Source organism: Erithacus rubecula (genome assembly GCF_903797595.1).
Source record: "Erithacus rubecula genome assembly, chromosome: 4".
Lineage (NCBI taxonomy): Eukaryota > Metazoa > Chordata > Aves > Passeriformes > Muscicapidae > Erithacus > Erithacus rubecula.
In genome coordinates, this window is record NC_136686.1 from 31,334,813 (window position 1) to 31,356,828 (window position 22,016).

Below are 22,016 nucleotides of genomic sequence, written 5' to 3' on the forward strand. Positions count from 1 at the left end.
CTGCCCTTCTTGAAGGCAAAAAGGTGTTCCTGTTACTCTAGTCACTCTGCTATGCTTTTTGGTTCTGAGAATGTGATCCAATAATTGGGCTGCCTCAGATGCAGAATGACTTAGTCCTTCTCCTTATTCTGAGACTCAGATTAGATACCCCAAGAGATGAACCTAACTGCCAAGGAGTCTGTCTCTCTCATAAACTTTTAATGCATACTAACAGTGCTAAGTGGCCTTCTTAAAATTAGACTTCTTTTGTTTCAATGCTGATGAAGTCTTAAACTGAAAAAAATGCCATCTCCTTAGTACTGGGTGATCCTGTTGCTTGTAAAATGTTTTCTTTCAAATACTGGAGGTGGCCAGAAGGTTTCCTATCTTGTCTATTTTTTCACCATTTTTCTATTAATGAGAAATTCATTTCCATGAAAAATGAGGTGTTGGTTACCTTTGAAACTGGGAGAATTATGGAGTCACTTTGGTAGTTGTCAGCAGTTTTAATGTTCAGAAGAATTGATGGTCTTTATTCTCAGTATTAAATATATGAAGCTGTAAATGAAGAGAAGAACAATGCAGGGAACATTCTTTGTGTTGAGTTGAACCCAAGATAGTTCAAGCTATTGTTTTCTAAAAAGCTGTTCACTAGGAGATGGTATGCTGTTTCTTACAGGGCTTTTTTATCAGACATGTTTTTTTCCCCAAAACAGAAGCTCTGGCCTAGCACATGTATTACTTCTGATTGGGATGGAGTTTTTTGTTTGTTTTTATTGTTCTTCTTCTACCCCTGCTCTTATTAGAATTGACCTTGCTGAAGGAAATGTAGCTTGTATTCCTGCTGAGAGTGTTCTCTGAAAGGAAAGCTTGTTTATCCCCCTTTTAAAGATCTCTTTTAAAAAGTCAAAGAATGTAATGCTTTTCTCATCAGTCTCTGCATCTCTCCCAGCTTGAGAAATCTTTTAATCCTTATACATGGAAGGAAGTCCTTGGAACCTGTTTCCTTTGTTGCTCATTATTGAGAAGATCATCTTGGCTTTCAGACAAGTGAACTTTAGAGTAACAAGTAGTGAAGAGTGAAACCTGCCCATGATCTACAGTATAGCAGAAGATGATTCTGTGTTTTCTCTAACCAGTCTGGAATTTTGTCTGTCCAACTCTCCATGGATTCTCTTTCAAAGCCTGCTGTTTACCCAAAGTGGATAAATCTACCTGCTTCAAGACTGTTAACAAGCCTGTTTTGCAGCTCTAATAGACTGTAGTGATGAGAAGTTTAGAACCTAAATGCCTGAAGTCTCTTTCTCTTTAGCTTAATACTAGATATTTGAATTTTTCATGGCTGTTTGGCAGTGGCAGTTTTGTGCCTCATGTTGAGTGTCTTTGTTAGTTGTAGTATTAGAGGTAGGTTTGCATGTTATCCATATTTCACAGAGAAAAGCTCCTGGTTCTGCACAGGTAAGTTGTGGTCGTCGACCTTTCCCATTATTTTATTTGGAGGAAATTCCCTTTCTATAATACTTTGTTTACTCTGATGCTTTCATAGAATCATTTTCTTTTGCTTACCTCTACCATTCTGGACCCTAGCTGTAAATTGTGTAAAGAAATGTGCCTGGAGAGATCACTAGGATTTATGCTATTTATCTTCTCAAATTTGGGAAATCAGAGCCTAACAAAAAAGCTCCTATGCTCTGTAAGTAATTGCTTATAAAAAGGTTCCTGGCTGCATAGCTAATCAAGTGGCTGAGCCAGGGAATTGGTATGGACTGGGAAAATTGTGGAAGGTTAACTACCTTTGGCAAAACAAAACAGTTTCTAGCCCTAGAAACCTGAGTACTGTAGTACCATACAAGTATAAAGCTATCAGTTCATTCTGAATGTCTCATTTGGCACAGGTGGGCTCTCTTATCCCTAAGCCAGACCAGGAGGGAGTTGCTGAGGAGTGATCCTACTTTATCCTCTTTGCAAGCTTCCACTGTTTCACTTGTGCTAGATCTACCACCTGTGCATTTGCACAGTGGGTTGACTTTTAGCCAGCTAATCCATCAGAAGAGTAGCTTGGGCTGGGGGATCTCTATGGCAGATCAGCCATCTGACTCTGCTTACCCTCTGAACCACATTTGCTGCATCTGATAGGGAGTGTCCTTTCCACTGGTAGTGATAACCATTAGATCAACTTGGCTGTAACATAAAATTGTGCCCAGGTGCCACTTGAAGGGGTTTTAGGTCTATGGTATTACTATTTTATATTGTTGGGAGAAGAATGTTTACCTTTTATTCATCATCTTTTTTTGTAGAGAAGAAAAACATGCAGAGCCTAGTAATTTTTTTTCTCTCCCAACCCCAAACCCACCCTTGCCCTCCCCTGGCAAACCAAAGCACAAAATCAAAGAAACGCTCAAGTGAAGTTCTGTATTAGGTCAGGGTTCAAATGAAATTATAATCTGCTGCTTCAAAAATGATATGCCTGACAACACACACGAAGGAGCAGTTGTGTTTCTACACCTAGATCTGTATTAGTAGGCACACATTTTAAGAATAGGAAGAACTGACACTGGAGCTTTTTAATTTTTCACTGTGGGGAAGAAGTGGCAGATTTAAAATCACTGCCAGTGGTGGTTGGAAAAGGGGTGTATTGAAAACATTGTTTGCTTGTTTTTTATCTCTGGAAACAGCTTTTAGTATGCTTTAGCTCTTCAAATGAGGATTGCCACAGAACCTTGGGGCACTTTCTACAGTTATCCTTGAAGTGGCTGAATTCCTGCTTTTCACTGACAGACTGTGCCCAGATACATAGTTGTCTGAGTTGGAAATGTGCACACTCCAGTGTAATACTCGTTTTCATTCCTCAGGAAATGGCATCATCTTTAATATTCTTCTGCAGTGTTACAAAAATAAGAAAGCATGAAATTTTGGATGGAGGAGAAATTCTGAAAGACAGCTGAGTTATGAACTTCAGATTTAGTTTTCTCAGAAAGGCATTGCCATCTGCTGTGCTACTGAAACTCTGTGCTGTCATGACTCCTGGTCTGTGAGAGTGTTCCTCCACAGAGAGCAGAGCTTGGGAGGAGCCCGTGTTCTTTCTCAGGTCACTGCCTTCCTCTCTTGGGGACCTAGAAGTGTGAATCACTACTGCAGCAGCACTAGATAGCTCACAGCAGCTCTGTGCATCAGTACCACAAGCCTTAAATGCTAAAGAGCTGAGCATTTTAGTACATTTTAGTTGAGGTGTCAAGCATAAAGATGATGCTGGTAAGAGGAAAGACTCCAGTGTCGACCCCTTTGTAGTGGGGAAGAGAGAAGATGCAGGGAAGTACTTTATGTGCTTCTTTACTAGCAGACTCCTTTATCCCAAAGTACAGGCATTATGTCTGTGCTTGCATGTGGTTTTATATTTTACTGTTTGTCTTGCATGCAGAGTGAGGAAAGTGGAAAATAGATTTACTGACAATGGAGTGTTGGGAAAGAATAGGATGTTTACCCACTTACATTAGTTGTAGCCAAGAACACTGGAAACTTGTATGCAAAAAGCAGCTTGCTCATTCCACAGTTGCCTTTCTGTAAAGCATCAGGGATCCTCATAATCTGTGTACAGTTTTAATTTAAAAATACATTTAAGTAACTTAATTTTGAGGAAGCTCTTCCAAATGTGAATGGGGTCTTCTCTGTGCTGGAGATTTCTAGACAAAGCTTTAGAGCTTTTTGTCTGGCTTACCCACAAGCTTACACAGTCTTTTTTTTGGTAAGATTTCAATTGCCTGTTACCATAGGGGTGCCAAACTCTTATTAAATTTTCAATAGTGAGTGAATGCAGTCCATTTATGTGTCATTTTAGCTTGAATCTTTTTAATCTGGTAAAAAGCTTTTTAAGATTCCCCAAAATTTTGGAGGAGGGTTGTTGTGTTGTTGGTGTTTTGTTTTGTTAACTTAAAATGAACAGATTTTTTTAAATTTAGACTAATTCCAGATGGTTGTCACTTCAGCTGTATTCCTTTAGCTTTGTTAGAAGAAAAGTACTAGCAAATAAGTTTATTCTGCTCCATGCCTCTGTATTTAAAATGGTGTGTATTTGATTACAATTGAGCAAAAATGCAGACTGCAAAGTATTTTTCCTGATTTTTTTGGAAAAAATGATTTCTTTTTCAACTTTCATCTGTCTTACACAGTTTGAAAAGAGGTCAATTTCTGAAGGTAAGAATTCATTCCTTTCTTTTATATAATAATTAATGGATTATTAGAACTGTGTTCTGTCTTTTGTAAGACCTTTTCAAATAAAAAAATCCACAATTTTTCCATTTTATTTTTAAAATAGGTATTATATTGAATTTTTTGATGACTGAATAAGCAAGAATAATGCTTCAATTATGCTAATGTTCTGCCTTTCATAATAGAGAAAAGCTCTCCAAGCATGGCAATGCAAACCAAGTTCATAAAAAGTTACCTACACATAAGGCTTTATGCAGTAGCCAGATTGGGATAAGAATTCTGCAGGCAAAACTGGGACACTTACTGATGATGGTATGAAATTACTATAAAATCATGAATTCATAGAATAATTTGGGTTAGAAGAGACCTGGCAGGAACACCTTCCATTAGATCAGGCTGCTCAAAGCTACATCCAACCTGGCCTGGAAGGTTTCCAGGGGTGTGGGGCATCCACAGCCTCTCTGTACAACATTCCAGTGCTTCACCCTCACAGCAAAGAATTTCCTCCTAATATGTAATTTAAACCTCTTCTCTTAGTTTAAAACCACTCCCCATTGTTCTGTCACTGTCTGGCCATGCTGAAAGTTGCTCTCCATCATTTTTATAAGCCCCTTTGGGTACTGGGTCTGTAAGGTCTCCCTGAAGCTTTATCTCCAGGCTGAACCCCAGCTCTCTCTGTCTTCATAGCAGAGGTGCTCGTGCCCTCTCATCATCTTCGTGGCTTTGTAGAGAGTGGGTTTTAAACTTTTTCCTTTTCAGAAGTAGAATTTCATCTGTCCATTATAAACCTAGTTATATAACCTCAATATATTTTTTAATTAGAGAAATATGTTCTGAAAGAGGTTAGATTAATTTCCCTAGATTTAGAAAGATGAGTAAAAATAAAACTGAAGTATGATGAGTATTCATGTAATAATTTTAGAAACTACAGCAAAATTATAACTAGTTTTTTGCCTTAAAGAATGTTACTCTGCAGAGACAAGAGCTGGGGAAAAGAAGTTCTTTCTGTGCAGCACATTGTGCCTGAGGTTATGGAATGAGCCAGAAAAGTAGTTTGGGTTCCGTGAATCTTAAACCTATCCTTCTTAGCTAATTTATGCTATGTTGCTCTTACCCTCTTGTGTTCTAGCTAGTTTGTCAGCAGAGAAAATACTTTTCAAACAATTTCATACACTTAGCTGGACTCTGTGTGTAGGATAGTCCTCATGGATAGAGCACTTTGGCAAAAAGTTATTAATGAGCCTTCATTGTTATGGATTGGATCCCAGCCAGCTGCTTAGTGATTAAAGTTTAATTGCATGATGATTAGTTTTCATTAGTAAGCAATTAGCATTTAACAGCAGCCTTGTATTGCTAAAGCTATGGGCAAGCATAAGTGGCTAGAGCCATGTTGAGGGAGAAGGTCTGCAGCTGGAGATGTGGGCACAGAGCTGTTCAGGATATGGGATTAAGAATTCTGAGGTTAGTTGACCTCCTCAGCTTGTTCCTACCACAGCATTAAGCCCAGGAGGGTGGATGGGAGTGGGAAATGGGAAAAAAATGTCTAGAAGAGCACAGCCTGCACATCAGGCAGAGAGCCCATGTGTAGGGAGTAACAAAAATAATCATCATCCCAAAAAGGTCTTTTGAATTCCTGAGCTGCTCTCACAGTAACATTGCTTTTCGTAGACTTGTCTCTCTCCTTGCCACAACTAAAAGGAATCCTTTTTCAGAATTCCTCTCTGAATTGATGAAATTCCCTTTTTTACTTTGATAGCAGCCCTTGATTGCTTTGTGCCACTGTGGGATAAATTAGAAGAAAGATGAGTGCAGGGCAAGGGCTGGGGGAAGCGAAATGGATGAGGGCAGAGGGAGGTAGGAGTGTAGCAAAAGGTCAAGGCTTCTTTGCTGGTAGAGGTACAAAAGAGTGAAGAGTGCCCCATGTAAACCATTTCTGCCTCACTGAGGAATCTGTTGTGAAGATGAAATATGGTGGTAAATTTCATCCAGGCTGAACTAGGGTTTTTAGAAGCCATTCTTCTTGTCCTCACCTCCCCTTCTGCCGGCAGTAGTGCTCTGTGACTGAACCCAGTTAGATGGCTGATCTAGCCAGCAAATCCCTCCCTCATCCCATTCCCATTTTAATCAGGATAGTTTTTTGGCTGGACTAGCTTTCTTGACTTTCAGTGTCAATACTGTTACAGAGAAATGCTAGGCATAGGATGGGGCTGCAGGCTGTGCAAGAACAAACTCAGGTCTTAAAATTATTTGGAAATGGGGGGCCCGGTCAAGATCGTGACTTCAGATGGAGAGCTCTTCCAAAATTTTATTACTAATTATGTAAAGTAGTAAACTTTAAAAAAAAAAAACAAAACAACAGTTTACAGGTTGTCTAAGGTGGTTCTCAAATGTGTATATTTATTACTGATGTCAAGTACATCCATCTCATTGTTTACACATAGAAGAAGATAGGGTTGTTTCTTTATTATGATGATCCCATGATGCAGAAAGCACTAGGGACTGCATGTTCCCTCCCCTCCCCTGGCCTAATTTGCCAGCTGGAGTAGCCTGAAACAGACATTTCCTTCCAGTTGAAAGGTCTCAAGTAGCTACAGTTTCTTCTGAGAAATTCTGACAATGCTCAGTGTGTGACTTTAATGGTGTAGATCTACTGAAGTTGTCTTCAGACTTGCCACAGGAGGAGAAATACCAGTGTATGACCTGCTGTGAAATTCTGGCCCAAGGCACAAGGCAGTACTGGGTGGCAGACCCTTCCCAAAGCTCTGTGGGTTGCAGCTACACTGTTTGTCACCACCTGAGCTGCTGGTGTAAAAATAGATTGCATATGCCCTCCTGAGGTCTGGCTGCACAACTATTGTAGCATAAGAACAGTCAGGTCTTATCTCAGCCAGCTGGTTGTTGTCTGGGTCATAAGCTTTCCTTCTGGTTGAGAAAATATTAAATATTGATGTTAAAAACTGGCTGTTCTGTCTTCATTTACTGGTGATTTTCTCCCCTCATTTCTAGCTTCTTGCATATTTTCTTTTGATTTGTGCTTGAAACTAAGAGACTTAACTCAATTATATTTCTTTTTCTCATGGTTACTCATTTCACAACATGGTTTTGTTGTTACTTTGCTCTAGACTGCTGTTAATTGCAGCTTTTCTTGTGCTTCCAAATCCTTTATTCTTACTGAGAACTCACACTTGCTAAGTTTCAGGAAGTTATTGATGATTAAAGGCAACTGACCAGATTCATAAAAGACTTACTGCTAGGGGAGGGGAAGGAGGAGGAGAGCATCCTGACATGAATCTCTGAAATGGGAACTTTCACTGAAGGATACTGCTGCTCAATGTGAAGCTTAAAAGGAAAGTAAAAAAGATGGGTGAGGATGGGAAGGAAAAGCAAGTTCATGTACTTGAGTTCAGGTATGAGAGCTGTGAACTTTTCTGACTTCGTACCTGTGCTGCCAGAAGTTGCCTGCATGGCATTTGACAAGTCATCTAATTATTCTGTAAAGCAGATAAAGCAGACTTTATGACCACTTATTTTGTGACCATTAAGACAAATTTGTAGGGTGCTTTGAAAGTACAATATGTGTTTAAGTTGTCGGATGTTGTCAATTAAATAGGAAGATTAGGGAGCTGATACAAGGCTTCATGGTTTAGTTGCATAGATATAATATCAGGAGAATCAGTTGAGAGTTTGTTCATGTAGCACTTAGAGTCCAAAAATATAACAAAATGTTTTTTAATTTGTTCATTTGCTATTACCTTTCTGTTTTCTTGTAAAAAGTTAAAATGCTGAAAATACTAATAGCAATGTACTTGCTCCATATGTAAATTCATTGTTATATTTAATTGTTAAGATTTTTCTTGGGAAGTAACTCTCCAAGTTAAATTTATCACCAAAATTTCAGAGTTGACACAGTTCACAACTGATGCTTTCCAGAAAACCAACATTATTATTTTTTTTAATGTTAACTTTAGGAAATTGTTTAGAAAATTCTAATGCTCTTTTTATATGTACATAAAACTCTTTTGCAAGGCTTTTTATGCAGTCTTAAGTCCTTAAGTCCTACTCAAATTTAATTTTTCTTCTTTTGAAGTGTTACAGTTTATCATTGGGAGGTATTAGGATTCTTTAGTGATGCCACATGGTACCACTGTTCTAAGGAGAAATTTTCAGAGGCAGTTTCTGGGGAACAGGAGTTATGAATAGTTAGCAATAAATTCACTTTCCTGGACAAATAGCTACAGGGGTAATGCCAAAAGAAGAATTGTCTATTCTTAATCTGTCTTAACAAAGAAGACTTTAATGTTGGCTTACTCTTGTGCTTTTGGGCTAGAGCCTTCAGAAGATGAAGAAATGAGTAAGAAGAGGGTGTGTTTATGTCAAATAAAATAAAAACAAAGCCAACAATGCCTGTATCCTTTGATTTCTACCTCAGGTGAAAAAAATATTGAAATTTCTCTTTGATTTTGTCCAGTGATTTATTTCTAGTAATCTGGGCCTTTTTTCATAGCATAGATTGATCAAGATTTGTAAAACTGAAGGTTTTATAAATAATATAAGGTTTTATAAATAAATAATATTATTTTATAAATATTTATTTATTTTATAAATAAATAATATTATCGCCTTTACCATGATTCAGCAGTGTTCTGAGCTCAGAAGATCTCCCCTTCAGATTTCAGGGGAACCCTATCTAATCCTTAGATGGAGGAAGTTCTTCTCTCAGGAGAACCACTTTGTCTGTCCTCTGAAGAAACTCCTGGCACTACCTCAGCTGCTGTGTAATATCCACTTGGAATGCCATCCAGGCTGGGACTGCTGCTCTTTGTACTTTCTGCCTCTTCTAAACTGCTGCTAGCTCATACCATGTTTTCCTGTCTCATGTCTGTGACAAGCCTACAGATACTACATGTTCTTTTATAAATTCCATGTAGAATTCATAAACAGTACCTATTACTGCAATGGGCAGTTCAAGCAGCACGTATATTATTCTGGTTTGTAGGGAGAGTTTTCCCTGATCATTACTGAATAATGAAATAACGTATTCCTCTCTAAACCTATTCAAATTTTTGACCAGTGAGTGTTGATTTACATGGAGCACCTTCTGTGTCTGAGGACATTGTGCTGATTGTCTACTTTCCCTCAACTATGATTGATGATTTATTGCTGTGGCTCATAAGATTGTAAATTTTATTTTTATTTTTAATACTGATATGTTATTTAGCAGCTTATCACTCAAGAAGGATCTACTAACTTGCAGGCATTTTTCTTTCTGCAAGCACTGTACCTTTGCCTCTTCTCTTGGATTCATCTGCTGCTGCTTTTCCTCACTGGTAGCAACAGCCACCAGTGACCTCAAGAATACTGGTGGGCACCTCATCACTCCTTATTGGAGTTCTGCTGCCAGTCACTGTTTCTGTGGCTTTCTGGGGGAGCTGTCTTCTTCTTCTTTCTTTGATGGTATTGAGTGGTAGTTTTCTGTGCTACCATTTTTCTACAGACAAGTTATTTATTTTTCAGGAGGATAAACATTGTACTTTTTTCACCTGTCCTTGTAGTGAAATCTGTTTTGACTGTGCAGGAGTGATTCTTCAGACCTCAATCTAAGAACTGTTATTCTTAGTGCAATTTGGATGGAATACTGTCACTAACATTTGTTGTTCTAAATGGTCTTTTTCACATTCCTAATTCTTTCACATTCATCTGCCCACCTCCTATTTTCTTACACTTCAAACATAAGGTACTCATCATTATTTTATCTGCCTTTATCCTGCTGCTTTTTCTTCTTTCAGTTTCTTTAAGATTTACTTCCAATCAGTACACCCTAGCTAATTTTATAATTTCCTAAATTAAGTGCTTCACTTTCAAAACCCTGCACATTTACCTTTGTTTTTCTTCATGCATTTCTTCAAAGCCCTTCTTGTCTGGGATTTGTGCTGAATAATTGGATATGCTTAGCCTGCTGCTGAGATGGACTCTGCCCAACGCTGCTGGCTCACTCTCACCATTTCTATTTCATCCCTTTGCATCCACCAACGCTTTGTTCTCTTTTACTGAAGTGTCTTGCACAGTGGGGCTCTGTTTATGTTGAAGGCTTGCACAGATTATTACAAGTAATGACAAATGGTGTATTTCTGTCCAGTCTTTACAAGTCTTGAGTCATTGTCAGGGGTGGGTTTGTGCTGTCTCCTTTTTTCTGTCAGGTTGCATAGATATGTAGTATCTTATCAAAATATTTTCCATTTACTGTTTGTTTTTATCAAAAGTATTTTCTTATTTTTAGGTCTTTATAAAGATTTTGTTTCTGTTGTATCTACTGTTCCTTACAACATAGTGATTGTGTCTTTAATGAACCAGTCTTTTTATTTTTTGTTTTGAGCCTTTTAGTTAATGCTCACCATCATCTCTTAATTTTTTTCATTAGAAAAAAAGCTAGTTCTGTTGTGCAGTTTGCCCCCTGAAAACCTCAAGTTTATTGCATTTTCTTGTTTATGTCAGGTTTTTTCATTTTTTATATCATTCCAGACATGGATATTCAAAGCTATTTCTTTGGTAATTAATTTATCCAAAATTTCTTTGGTTATGATGGAGATGTTGCTTTCTTCTAAGGTAACTGCATGCTGTTATTTTATACTGTACTTGGTAGGTCTTGCACTAGATAGAAATTCAGTATATATTTGAATATTTGCTGTAATCAGTATCCAAGATGGCTGGGAAATAAATCTAGTGCTGGTAGAAAATCCAACTGGAGTAAATGCTCTCTTGCTGACTGTGTTATTCCCACAACTCAGTGTGTCCCTATCACATAGTCACTGCTTGAAAATTTGAATTTCTTTTTCCTCTTTTAACTCTGCTTTTCTATCTTTCAAACCTTTTTGTAACTAAATTGCACTTATTGTTGTATGTTTAATTCCCCAAATGAATAGTCAAGATAACATAAACTGTATAATTTTATCTGCTAGACTTGCATACTTTGGCAAATTCAAATCCCTATACTTACAAGTGGTTTTCTGAAATGTTTCATTCAGGGTGGCTCTTCGCATCAAAGGAAACAAGATTTACAAATTTCTTGGCTTCTTGGACTTAGTAGTCTATGTAGTATTTTAATATTCCTTTTATAATATGAAATGGCTACACAAATATGTACTTAGCCTGTTTAACTGAAATTTAACTTGCTTTTGCCACTTCACTTAAAATTACCAGGTTTGTTAATTTTGCTGAATCTGTTTTAGTTAGCCACTGATTGACTCTTGAAGCACCTAACCTCTCTTCTGGTTCAGTTACACTGGGCCTTTATCTCATTTGGGTTTTTTCTCCTCCCATTGTGTGGAAGAGATTTCTAGTAAACTAGGCATGTGCAGAATGGTAGTTGTGTATTTTGTCCCTCCTTTCAGCAACCACAGCTTTAGAGTTGTAGCTTTGGTATACCTATCCCTGATGAACTTGTCTAATCTGTTTTTGAACTTGCTTATCTTTTTGCCAGTGCAGCATTCTTTGGCAGTGACTTCTAGTTACTTGAGTGAAAAAAAGCCGATTTATGTTACATTTAAACCTGCTCTTCCTTCTTGGGAATGGCTAAGAATCATTCCCTTATGTGCATCATATTGGATTTTGTAGGTTTCCATCCTCCTTCAGTTCCCTCTTTTCCAAAACACCTAGACTTCTCTTATATCCAAGCTCTTTACATTCCTAGTTATCTCTGTGGTCTGTCCATTTTTGTTTCTGATCAGTTGTACTCCTTTCTTAAGAGGGTCATCAGAACCACACACAGTATTACGATGTCAGGCTACTCCAGGAGTAACAAACGGGCATCATGAACATTTGAGTTTCATTATGGATTTCTTTCCTTAATAGCTGCTTATGTTTTGGCTGTTCTCTTTTGTGCTTGCAGGGACTGCATGATGTTTCTGTCTAGGATGACTACTAATACCTTCCTATGAGTAGTAAAAGCTAATTTAGAATCTGTCATCATGTATATGCATAGGTGAAAATATTTTCACATCCATTTGCATTTAACAATAGTAATTTTCTCCATTTTATGATACAGTTATCCATGGTTCTGAGATGGTTTTGCAGCTTTTAACTATCAATTTGAGGTCTGGCTACCCTGGATAATCTTACAAACTTCACAAGTTTTCATATCTTATTGTTCACCCCCCTTTTTGTGAATCTCTGTAAGTGCAGTTGGATAGCTTAAGTGTCTGCATAGGACCTTAAAGTTATTCCTGGCAAACCATTCTTTGTTAAAACTAAATATTTATTTCTGTTCTTCTTACTTTCTATTTTTCCTTCTAGTTGAGGGTAATAAAATGCTCTGCTCTTAAAATGCTTCTGTTCTAATTTAATCATTATAATAATCATTCAATACATACTATTTATGTATTGAATAGGATTTTCCATTTTTAAGACATTTTCCAGCTCTTGGATTTCTTGCGGTTTTTTTTTTCTATGCCATCCATTTTGAGCTGCAGCTTCCCTTTGTGCTTCAGCAGCCTGTACAGCACTGCAGTTCTAACTTTTTATTATGCTTTGTAATGCAGCTTTATTAGAATAGCATCTTCCAGATCATTGATTTGTCTGTTTGCTGAAATCTTGGAATCTAAATTTGTCCTCAGTTTCTTGAAGACACATGTACAGTTTTACTTCCAAATATTATCCTTATTATTTATTGGATTTGCTTGCTACAGGAGTGGCAAAGATTAAAAAATTAAAGATTTTTATCTTTTTAATCGTGGGGTTCATTTTACTGATATTCTGTGCCTGGGTCTTTTTGATAAGTTAAAATTGTTTGTCAGGAAACGTAAACTAATAGTTCTGTGTCCTTCAGTACTGGTTGTTATCTCTAGCCCCAGTCACACAAACAATTATTTCATTAACCAGTACTGCACCTCAGAGTGGAACTACTCTTTTCCTCTCCTGTTTCCTAAAAATGTCTTCTTACCTTGCTTTTTTTCATCTTGATCCCTTTTTGCAGAAGTCTTCCAAAATCACGTTTCTTTCTCCTGTAGTAAGCAGTATATATCTGTGTACACATACACACACACATTTATTTATTTTTCCTTCTTTTTTTTTTTTTTTTTTTTTTTTGGTAGCTTTTTAGAATAAGTTGTCTCTCTGTATCCCACTTTCCAGGAAAGATAATGCAGCTGCCTGCTGTTTCTGTTGCCCTTTCGCCTGGATATTAAATCCAAGCTTCTGCTGAGCCTGCCAACTGCTTAATCAGAAATAGTCAGAGGGCCCTCCTTCCTAATATTGCAGCTGACTCTGAAGTCCTCATTAACTTACATCTGCATTTGTGCAGTGCAATTATATAGGAGCAATTGTTTCCTAAAAGCTTATAATTTAAACAGGGAAAGGAGATAGTATGAAAAATGCATATGACATGTAAAGCAAAGACTTGTACCTGTATAATTAATGCCATGTATATTTCACTTTTTCCTTGCTTTGCTTTGTTAGTAACCTTCAGTCGTTGCTTTCAGTTTTACTCCTTTTATGCATTCTTGACACTCATATGTGAGAAGGGACAAAACAAGGAGATGCCTAGAAAGCAAAACAAGGAACAAGAAAAACAGACCAAAGGAAAAACTGCTCATTGGAAGAGGGGAAGTCAAAAGCCCTGAGTATAGGGTATATAACTGCTCATCAAGAAAAGATGCTTTGCTTACAGACAGCAGAAAATATGATCCTGTTGTGTCTGTTATGAATGTCCTTGTGTAAACTGGTTTGGTAATTGTTCAGCAAGGAACACAGCGGAGGAGTCATCTGAAAACACCTTACATTAGTGTTAGAAGGAATTAATTTCTGCTTCTAAGCAGCTGTTCCTGCTCCTGCCCAGAATATTTTGGAAGGACTAGTCAGCAGCTTCCATCTTCCCACCAGTGAAACCATGTCCACTGTAGGATTCCATTACTAAGGAATACTTAGTCTAGGGACAAAGATACCATCTCTGTCAGTGCAGAGCCAAAGTGAGCCAGGTGAGTGCTTTACTTGAGCAGCTTGGAGCACTGGTTTTCACAAGGCTAAGAGCTTTGTGCTTTTTCAGGAAGAGGAAGGCAGGTAGCTCAGGACATCTTTATGACAGAGCACTTAGGTGAAGTTGGGTACAAATCTGAGGGAAGCAAAAAAATACACTCCAAAACACACTCTTATTTATTACATTTAGCAGTGTGGTCTCAGAAGAGTGAAAGAATACAGATTGCAAGGGGAAAAAAGCCAAGCATAAAGCAAAAGAAACACAACTGGTAGGTGCTGTTGCATTTTAAATGAATCAGAGCAGTTCTGCTGCTGCTGTGGTAGCTGTCCCTCAGCTCTTCACACTTTCAGGTTGGCTGTTACTTCATTTTGGTAGACACAGAATGATGAGCTGTAGCAAGGAAGAAATGGGCTGCTAATAGTGTGGAGTGGTAAAGACAATGTATCTGGCTTTAATACTATTGATAATTTAGTTCATAGGATGGAGTGTCTCTTCTAAATGGCACTTTTCAGTCTCTCCAGCCCATTCCAAGTAAGATGTATGTGCCTTGTGGCCAGAGATGAATTGTAGAGATAGGACCTATGAATCAATCTTTGCTGTGTGGTCTCTTTTTTCCTTTTCTTTTTTTCCTTTTTTTTTTTTTCCCTTTCTTTTTAATTTAAGCCAAGAGTTGATTAGATGCCTGGCAATGATTACTGTCCATTGGCACCTCCCATTGGGAGCACACTCCAAGTACCAGCCTTCAGCTCTTTCAAGCAGGGGAGGTTAAGCAGGCTGCTTACTGAGCAAAAGGAATTTCTCTTCCCATGAGAGCTGGAGTGCTGTTTCCCTGGCTAAGAATGCTATAATTCCTTTACAAGTGACAAGCAGGCTGCTACCATCTGCTGGTGAATGGCTGCAGGATGGTGGAGTTTGGGTGAAAATTTGCTCATGGACCAAGAGAACAATTAGTTGTCATTATGCTGAATTCCCACATTTCCTTGTAAGAAGTCTTGTGATTTTATTTTGGTGTTAGAATGTTTCCTGGTTGGAGTGTACGTATTTTTGTTTTGAAGCATAAATACATGAGATGATGGTTGTAACCAAAGCCACAGAAAGCACCAGCAGGAACAGGGCATCTTTTTACCTTTTAAGGCACAGCAGCAATGTCTTGCAAAACAAGAATTCCAGAAATCTTTTAAGCACTTATTTTTGTTCTCATGGAAACACCTGGCTGTATTTGGAAACCATGTGGCACTCCATGATGAAAGTCTTTCAAAGATAAGGTGATAGACTCCTAAGTTGTTTTAGAACCATGCAGCTTTGTAGGGCATCTGCTTTGTTCAGACACTCAGGTGTGTCAAGAAGGAAGAACTCAAAAGAAAAAAAAGAGTAGCTATTGTGTTTGTGGTTCCCTCAGCTTCCCCTGAAAGAAGCAGATGGTTGGAGGTCCCCGGAGATAGAAGAAATGGGGCCATTAGACTGTCAGTGGCTTGTGAAAAGCAGAAGCATCTGCCAGAATGGAGACTTGTTCAGCAGCAGGGGAGCCAGCAGCAGCAGATGATCTCTGCCTTGAGCCGTCAGTGGCATAGTCATCCACTGGGGAATTGCTGTTGTGGGCGTAGCACAGGTAACCTCGGTAAAATCTCAGTTGGTCTGCCAGACTGAAAAAAAGGGCAGTGAAGGCTTGATGCACATACATTGGCATCTTAACTACCCAGTTTACTGTCTAATCACTTCTAAAATCACAAACGAATTTAAAGCATTCCTTATCCATTCGCAGCTGAAAATTTGTCAAAATGCCTGTCATGTTTCAGAAGGTGATTTTCAGAAAAGCAACATGAGCCATGCTAGATGCAGCAAAGAAAAAGTTCAAAAAATATATTAACTTTTGGAAAAGAATCAAAAATTTTGCTAGGGGTCTTGTTTTCTGTTGTATCACACAACATACTCTTTTAAGATATGGCTTTTTAGTGTTAAGAAATATTTTATACAGCTGCAGTTCAATCTCTGCTGCTGTAGTTCTCATGCTCTTATTGACTGCTCTGCACAGGACATTCTGTTCCAAGGGAGAATGACCTTCTATTGCAACAGTGTGATGGTACGTAAAAGATGAGATAAAGTGGGGAGGGCAGAAGCCTCTGAGGAACAAGACTAGAAATTCATATCTGCATTCAAAAAGAATAGTCACTTTGGGTTCTGTCCTGTTATCATAATTAATCCTAGTCAGCCACATCTAAAAGCAAGAATGAAGTACACAGGTACAGAGCTCTGTTTCAGAACTCCTCAAGCTGCACTTTGTGAGTACTTGGCATAGGTGAATCTGGGACTATTGCCAGTACATAATATCCTTCTAGAGTTGACTTCAGAGCCAGGAAGAGACATTTTCTGTGGATGAAGTTTGGTTTTACTCCCATGAGAGAGTGAATTACATTGCAGTTTGGCTAGTGGTCCATATATTTTGGTGAGCATTTCAATATTGGTTTAGCCTTTTTTTTTTTAATCTTTGGAAAGTTGTATTCATGTTTTGACAGGCAGTAGTAAGCTGCTTGTGTGCCTCTTTCTAGGCCTCAGGGACACTTCCCTTGCATCATAAATACTGCAGTAGTTTGTTGTGCTTAGACAATAGACGTGATTTAGTAGGAGGCACTGAAGATCAGGCTCAGGATGCTTTGGCATACCCTTAAAGAGAAGGTGTTACTTAAAACTGCAGTTGTAGATGTCACAAGAACTGACGTCTCACAAGCTTTTCTTTTAGTTTCATCTGCTTTGATTTGAAGAGGGCCCCCTGGTTTATGGTTGGAGCTAGTTCTGCTTTCATCTTCATTCAGACATTTAAATACAAACTATAGTCATCTCTGCATAGCACAGAAGAATAGAAGGAAGAGAAACACTTGTCAGATATTCTCAGTGTCGAAATACTGTAATCAACCCCCTGTTCACTCTGCAGAGTGAGGGACTTTGCTGTGGCTCTTAGCTTTGGCCATGTCTGTTGTGCAGATCTGCACTGCAGCGTGTGCTGATCAGGGATGGAGGATGTGTGGTCCAGGGGCTGTGGCCATGTTGGCAGAGGAGCATCCCTGCATGGTGGGAAATCCGTGCTCGTGTTTGGTGCCAGGTGTGCTGCTGGCTTGAGCACAGCTGTTTGTGTGCAGTACAGGTGGAGCTCGCTGGTAGCAGCAGCAGAACAGTGGAGTTTGACACCGGCTTTTCCAGTACCAGCAGTGATTTTACATCTGTGTGCAGGCAGGGACCAAAGGCAACTTTTCACAGACTGAATTCAAGGTGAATTGTACGAGGCTTTATTATGGTGTTGGTTGTATTTAGCAGAGTAAACAAAATTCCTGTCTTTTTAAAGTATGACTGAAAAATCGTGGTAGTTCCTCTCTTAATTTTCTGCCAGTAGCTAATTCACTTTTTAATTTTTAAATAGTAGCAGTCTCCTAGCATTTAGTGAATTTTACTAGGTATGGCTATGTATTTTTTTAAGGGACAAATGTCAAAAATCAGCTTTCACCAGAATCAGATTAACAAAAATCACTTGGCATATACATTGAAGAAATAAAATAGCTGGCTGAATGAGATGTGCTCTAGAACTACTTCCTTAGGTAATTTATTAAGTCATTCAGGATGAAGTAAACAGGTGAAACATTCTTTCTGCTTTCACAATTGTCTGATATTATGGTCGAATACATCATTAACTAGTTGTGCTGATAGGATTTAACTAATGAAAATTGAAATATGATGGTCATCAGATGGAGCATCCTTGTTCAACTGCAAGTGCTTCTTTTGGACATGTGCCATTTCTGTGATGATGTGGTGTTTTCCCATGATAGCATCTTCTCCTGCTCCAAATAAACCCTTTTTGATCACCTGTGAAAAAATATTCAACTTGGCCATGATCTTCATCTCCTAGTGATAATGAGAATGATATAACCAAATTACTTTTATGGTGATGTCTTCTAAATCATTATTTGTTATGCTAAGTCTCCTTTTAAAGTTGTGGATTCAAAACACTATTTTTCCTCCTATTTTAATAGTGATGTCATTGTCAGGTACTAAAACACATATCAGTAAAACAGATTTGAGAGGCATTTCAAATTCTTTTTGAATGGCTATTCATTTGTATCTCTTCCCTGGTTAGCACAGATGAAAAGTTCATAATTAGAAAGCGTTGTTACCTGTTTGAAAGGTCTTTATTTATATGGTGTAGAAGATAGAATTTGTCAAAAAAATTGTGCTGGAATGTGGTTGGTAAAATTCCCAGAAAAATACAGGTATTCAGAAAAATGGCTGCAATCTTCATTGCTGTTTTTGGTTTCCCTTTCAGAAATGTTCCCATTGCCAGGAACCAGGAGCCACCTTAGGCTGCTACAACAAAGGCTGCTCCTTCCGATACCATTACCCATGTGCCATCGATGCAGGTAGGAGCAAATGACAACTGTATTCCATAATTGCTCAAATCATATGACACTAAATAATTCTGAGGTACTTTACAAATTACTCCCTCTCAGTTTTTCTCCTACTGTGAAGATAAAGTAAAAAAAAAAAAAGGTGAGAAACAGCATGAGATAAACAACGTTCAGTAACACGTTGGGACAAGATGGAGCTTGTAATGAAAAGGAATCTGCCTGAAAGAGCAGAAAAAGCCTGGTTTGGGGGAGTGCAGCTACATGACTGAAATTTGGCTGCAGTGTGAGAACTGATCACTCTTCCCTTGCCAAAAATAGAAACCTTTTGTTAAAAGGATGTAAGTAAGCAGCAAGGGGTTTCTTTCAGGGTTATACTCCTGTGGGTGGTCCTAGTAGTGATTTCAAGTGTTTGTGTTTGTAGAATCATCAATACCATTTGCAGCACAACCTTCCTTCTCCCTCATAAGAAGCAGTTCAGCCAGTCTCTTGAATACGTTCAATTTTCATCATTAGACAAGCTAATTTTTGGATACTATTTTCAGCTGTGAGCCTGGGCTTGTGTGTTTGGAGGGTTTTGTGCAATAATGGCAGTTTTTTGTGGAGATAAACTTTGTTCTTGGGTAAAAAAAAATCCAACCTCAGAGTAAATAATACCCCACTTTTTCAGTCTCTTGTAACTCACTTCTCATGTCATACAAAACTTAATCTGATAAAAAGCAGGAAAGGATTCAAGATTGCAGCTCTAGACTGGAAAATAGTTGCAAGCTTCCTGTTTGTTATTCCAATTCCACAGCAACCCACTTGTTCACCACCCATTTTATGCTGTTTTCCAAATGTTAGAGTATTTGAAGTAGGAATGCTCATTTCTGAATGACTGCATTGCAATCTCACTGTGAAGTCCCATCCTATTGGAGATCTGCATTTTATTCTAGTAGGAATGTTATTATAAAATTAATATTGCAGTGGAATACCACAGTACCACTAGTAGAGAAAATCCTTGACTTCACATGAAAAAAAGATTATTCAAGTTGCAAAAATCAAATACTCAAAAAATATCAGAAATAAGGGTGTCCATGTAAGTGTAATTTTGGTCTTTTATGAATCTGTTTTATCGTAATCCCCTAATTAAAGGCTGATACCTCTTTTCTTAAGGCCCTGCCTCAGCCTGTAGGATGGAAGGGTACTCATTCATAAACATGTGTTCTCCTTGCTAGAGCTGTGTCATACTTACTGCAGATGATTCCTTCTTGGTTCTGGAAGTAGAACTGGGAAATGTCCTGTGATGTTCATCTCTGTCATGCCTGAGAGTTTCATGCACATTAATAATCCTGGTTTTGTACCGTGTGTTTGAGACACACGATTGCCTGTCAGATTCACATTCATGTTGTGTTTAGTATGTATTTGTTTCTGGCTTGTGACCTGCCATTTTCAGTATCATGAAAAAACAAAAATAAATTATAGTGAATGTTCCCAATAATTTGAGGACTTACTTTAAATTCATGTTTTACAAGGTATAGTATGTAGCACTTTCTGGCTTCTAAATTCAGATATCAAAATTCAGATACTGTCCTTTTTCTTCAGATATATTTCTTCAGAACTCTACTCCACCCATTAACTCTATTCCACTTCAGCAAATGTAGGATCCTCCAAAATGAGAAATATACTGAACAATCATGACGGATTCCCAAGAGCAGTTCTGTGTCATGCATGGAAGAGGCAGTGTCATGTGTAAAACCAGTATATAATCATACTATTTGGTCCATTTAAAATTTAACCTTTTGGTTATATTATATGTAGACCTGATTAGATTAAATTTGGCTTTTTTTCACTTTTGTCTTGACTTTGCAACCTGTGAGATTTTTTTAGAGTAGCTTTTTGTGTTCAAGTTCCAAGGCTAGGCTTACTTCATTTTCTTTTAATTTTGTTATGAGACATCATGTTGTCATGTGGCCATCTGTCGGAGTGCACAATTCCAAGCTAATTTCCCTCCTTTGAGTAATACGGCAGTAATAAATTGCAAGAGCTGCATGGAGATGGGATACTTGGACTGTGAGTTTCACAAACATATTTAAAAAATAGCGGAGGAGTTGGTAAAACTGGTGAGTCTCTGGTTTCACTCCAGGAACAGTATGGTTTAGTGAGAACAAAAGACTTCATTGGTGCTTTTTAAAATACATTTTCCTATCAGTTTCTTCTTTTCATGTGTATATCTGTTTTCCTCTCTGGCTTCTCATACCATGGGCTTTTTATCTAGTTAGTCTCAGGTTTCTCTTTACAAATTTCTTACTCCAGTCTTTTTGTGAGACCCAATTCCTCCTAATTCTTTCTTTTGTCCAGTTTCTTAGCTCTCACTCTGGCTTCCTCCTTTCTGCTCTTACTTCCCCTCCTCCTTTCTTGTTTCTTGGTTTTTTTTTTTTTTTTCCTCTCTGGACTTTTACTGCCGTCTGGTTCTCCTCAATCAGCTCCTTGTTGCACCTCATTCCACTAGTCCTGGTTTGTTCTGTATATTATCCTTTACATATTCACCTTTCTATGCCTTGTTCCAATCAATTCTTTGTCTTAGTCTCCTACTGGCATTCATCCTTAATTCCCTGCTCCTGACTTCTAGTAGCACTGGTGTCCTTCCTGCTAGCCTCTATTCTTTCTGTATCTTGATTGCCTTTCTCAGTACTGTTTTCACTTCTGCCTGCTGGACTAATGCTTCCCATTTTGCATTTTTGAATGGCCACATTCTTCTTTTGCTTGAATCTTAGAAATGTCTCCTGATAGCTTAATTACTTTTGAGTCTGGTGCCTGAATTTAAGGGCAGAGGTTCATTTACAGGAAAGGCTTGATCACCCCCCAAACACAATTATGTTTGGTGGAATTTTTAAAAGAGAAATCAGAGACACCCCAACTCACTGACTCCAACAGACCTAGCTACTAAAATCTAATAAGCCTCTTCTGAGGATGTGCATATGAAATTCCCCATATTTCCTTTCAAGAAGTTCTGTTTGCTGGTTTTGTGGTAGCTGGCAAGGACATTCCTTAGCAAAAATCCAGGTCTCTCTGAAAATCAGAGCTTTTCAGAGAAAAAATCCTGGGATGTTTAACATGGGCAGAATAACTTTTTTCCAAGAAAGAGTTTTAAGGAAATCGTTGGTCTGTTTCAGCTGAAGTTTTCAACCAAAACAAATAAAAGAGCCCCAGCTTGAGGTAGATTCTCAGCATTCAGAATTTCAGCCTGATGGTGTGACAGTAAAAGACCTTGTTTACAGTTGGTTTTATCCGTGGCTGTAATCAAGCTGTCTTAATCTATAGACACTCTTCCAATAAATCTGCGTAAAAGAAATAAGCAAGCTGTATGGCATAAGACCTGATTTTCATTTGTGCCCAAGGAGAAAATGTAGGCTTTCTTGAGAAACAAATCAGCATTTTCTCTTTGCTCAGCCTGCTATCTGCCCGTAAACCCTTTTTATTGGTTTTGCAGTTTT

At 38.2% G+C, this 22,016-nt stretch overlaps 1 protein-coding gene across 8 annotated transcripts in view; it reads left to right on the forward strand.

The window, feature by feature from the left end:
- TCF20 (transcription factor 20) overlaps positions 1–22,016 on the forward strand; it is a 129,099-nt gene that overhangs the window by 95,658 nt on the left and 11,425 nt on the right. For all 8 annotated transcript variants that reach the window (XM_079303642.1, XM_079303648.1, XM_079303649.1 and 5 more), the window contains one exon: positions 18,462–18,555. In XM_079303642.1, the coding sequence (XP_079159768.1) occupies positions 18,462–18,555 (94 nt within the window). The remainder of the gene's footprint in view (positions 1–18,461; positions 18,556–22,016) is intronic.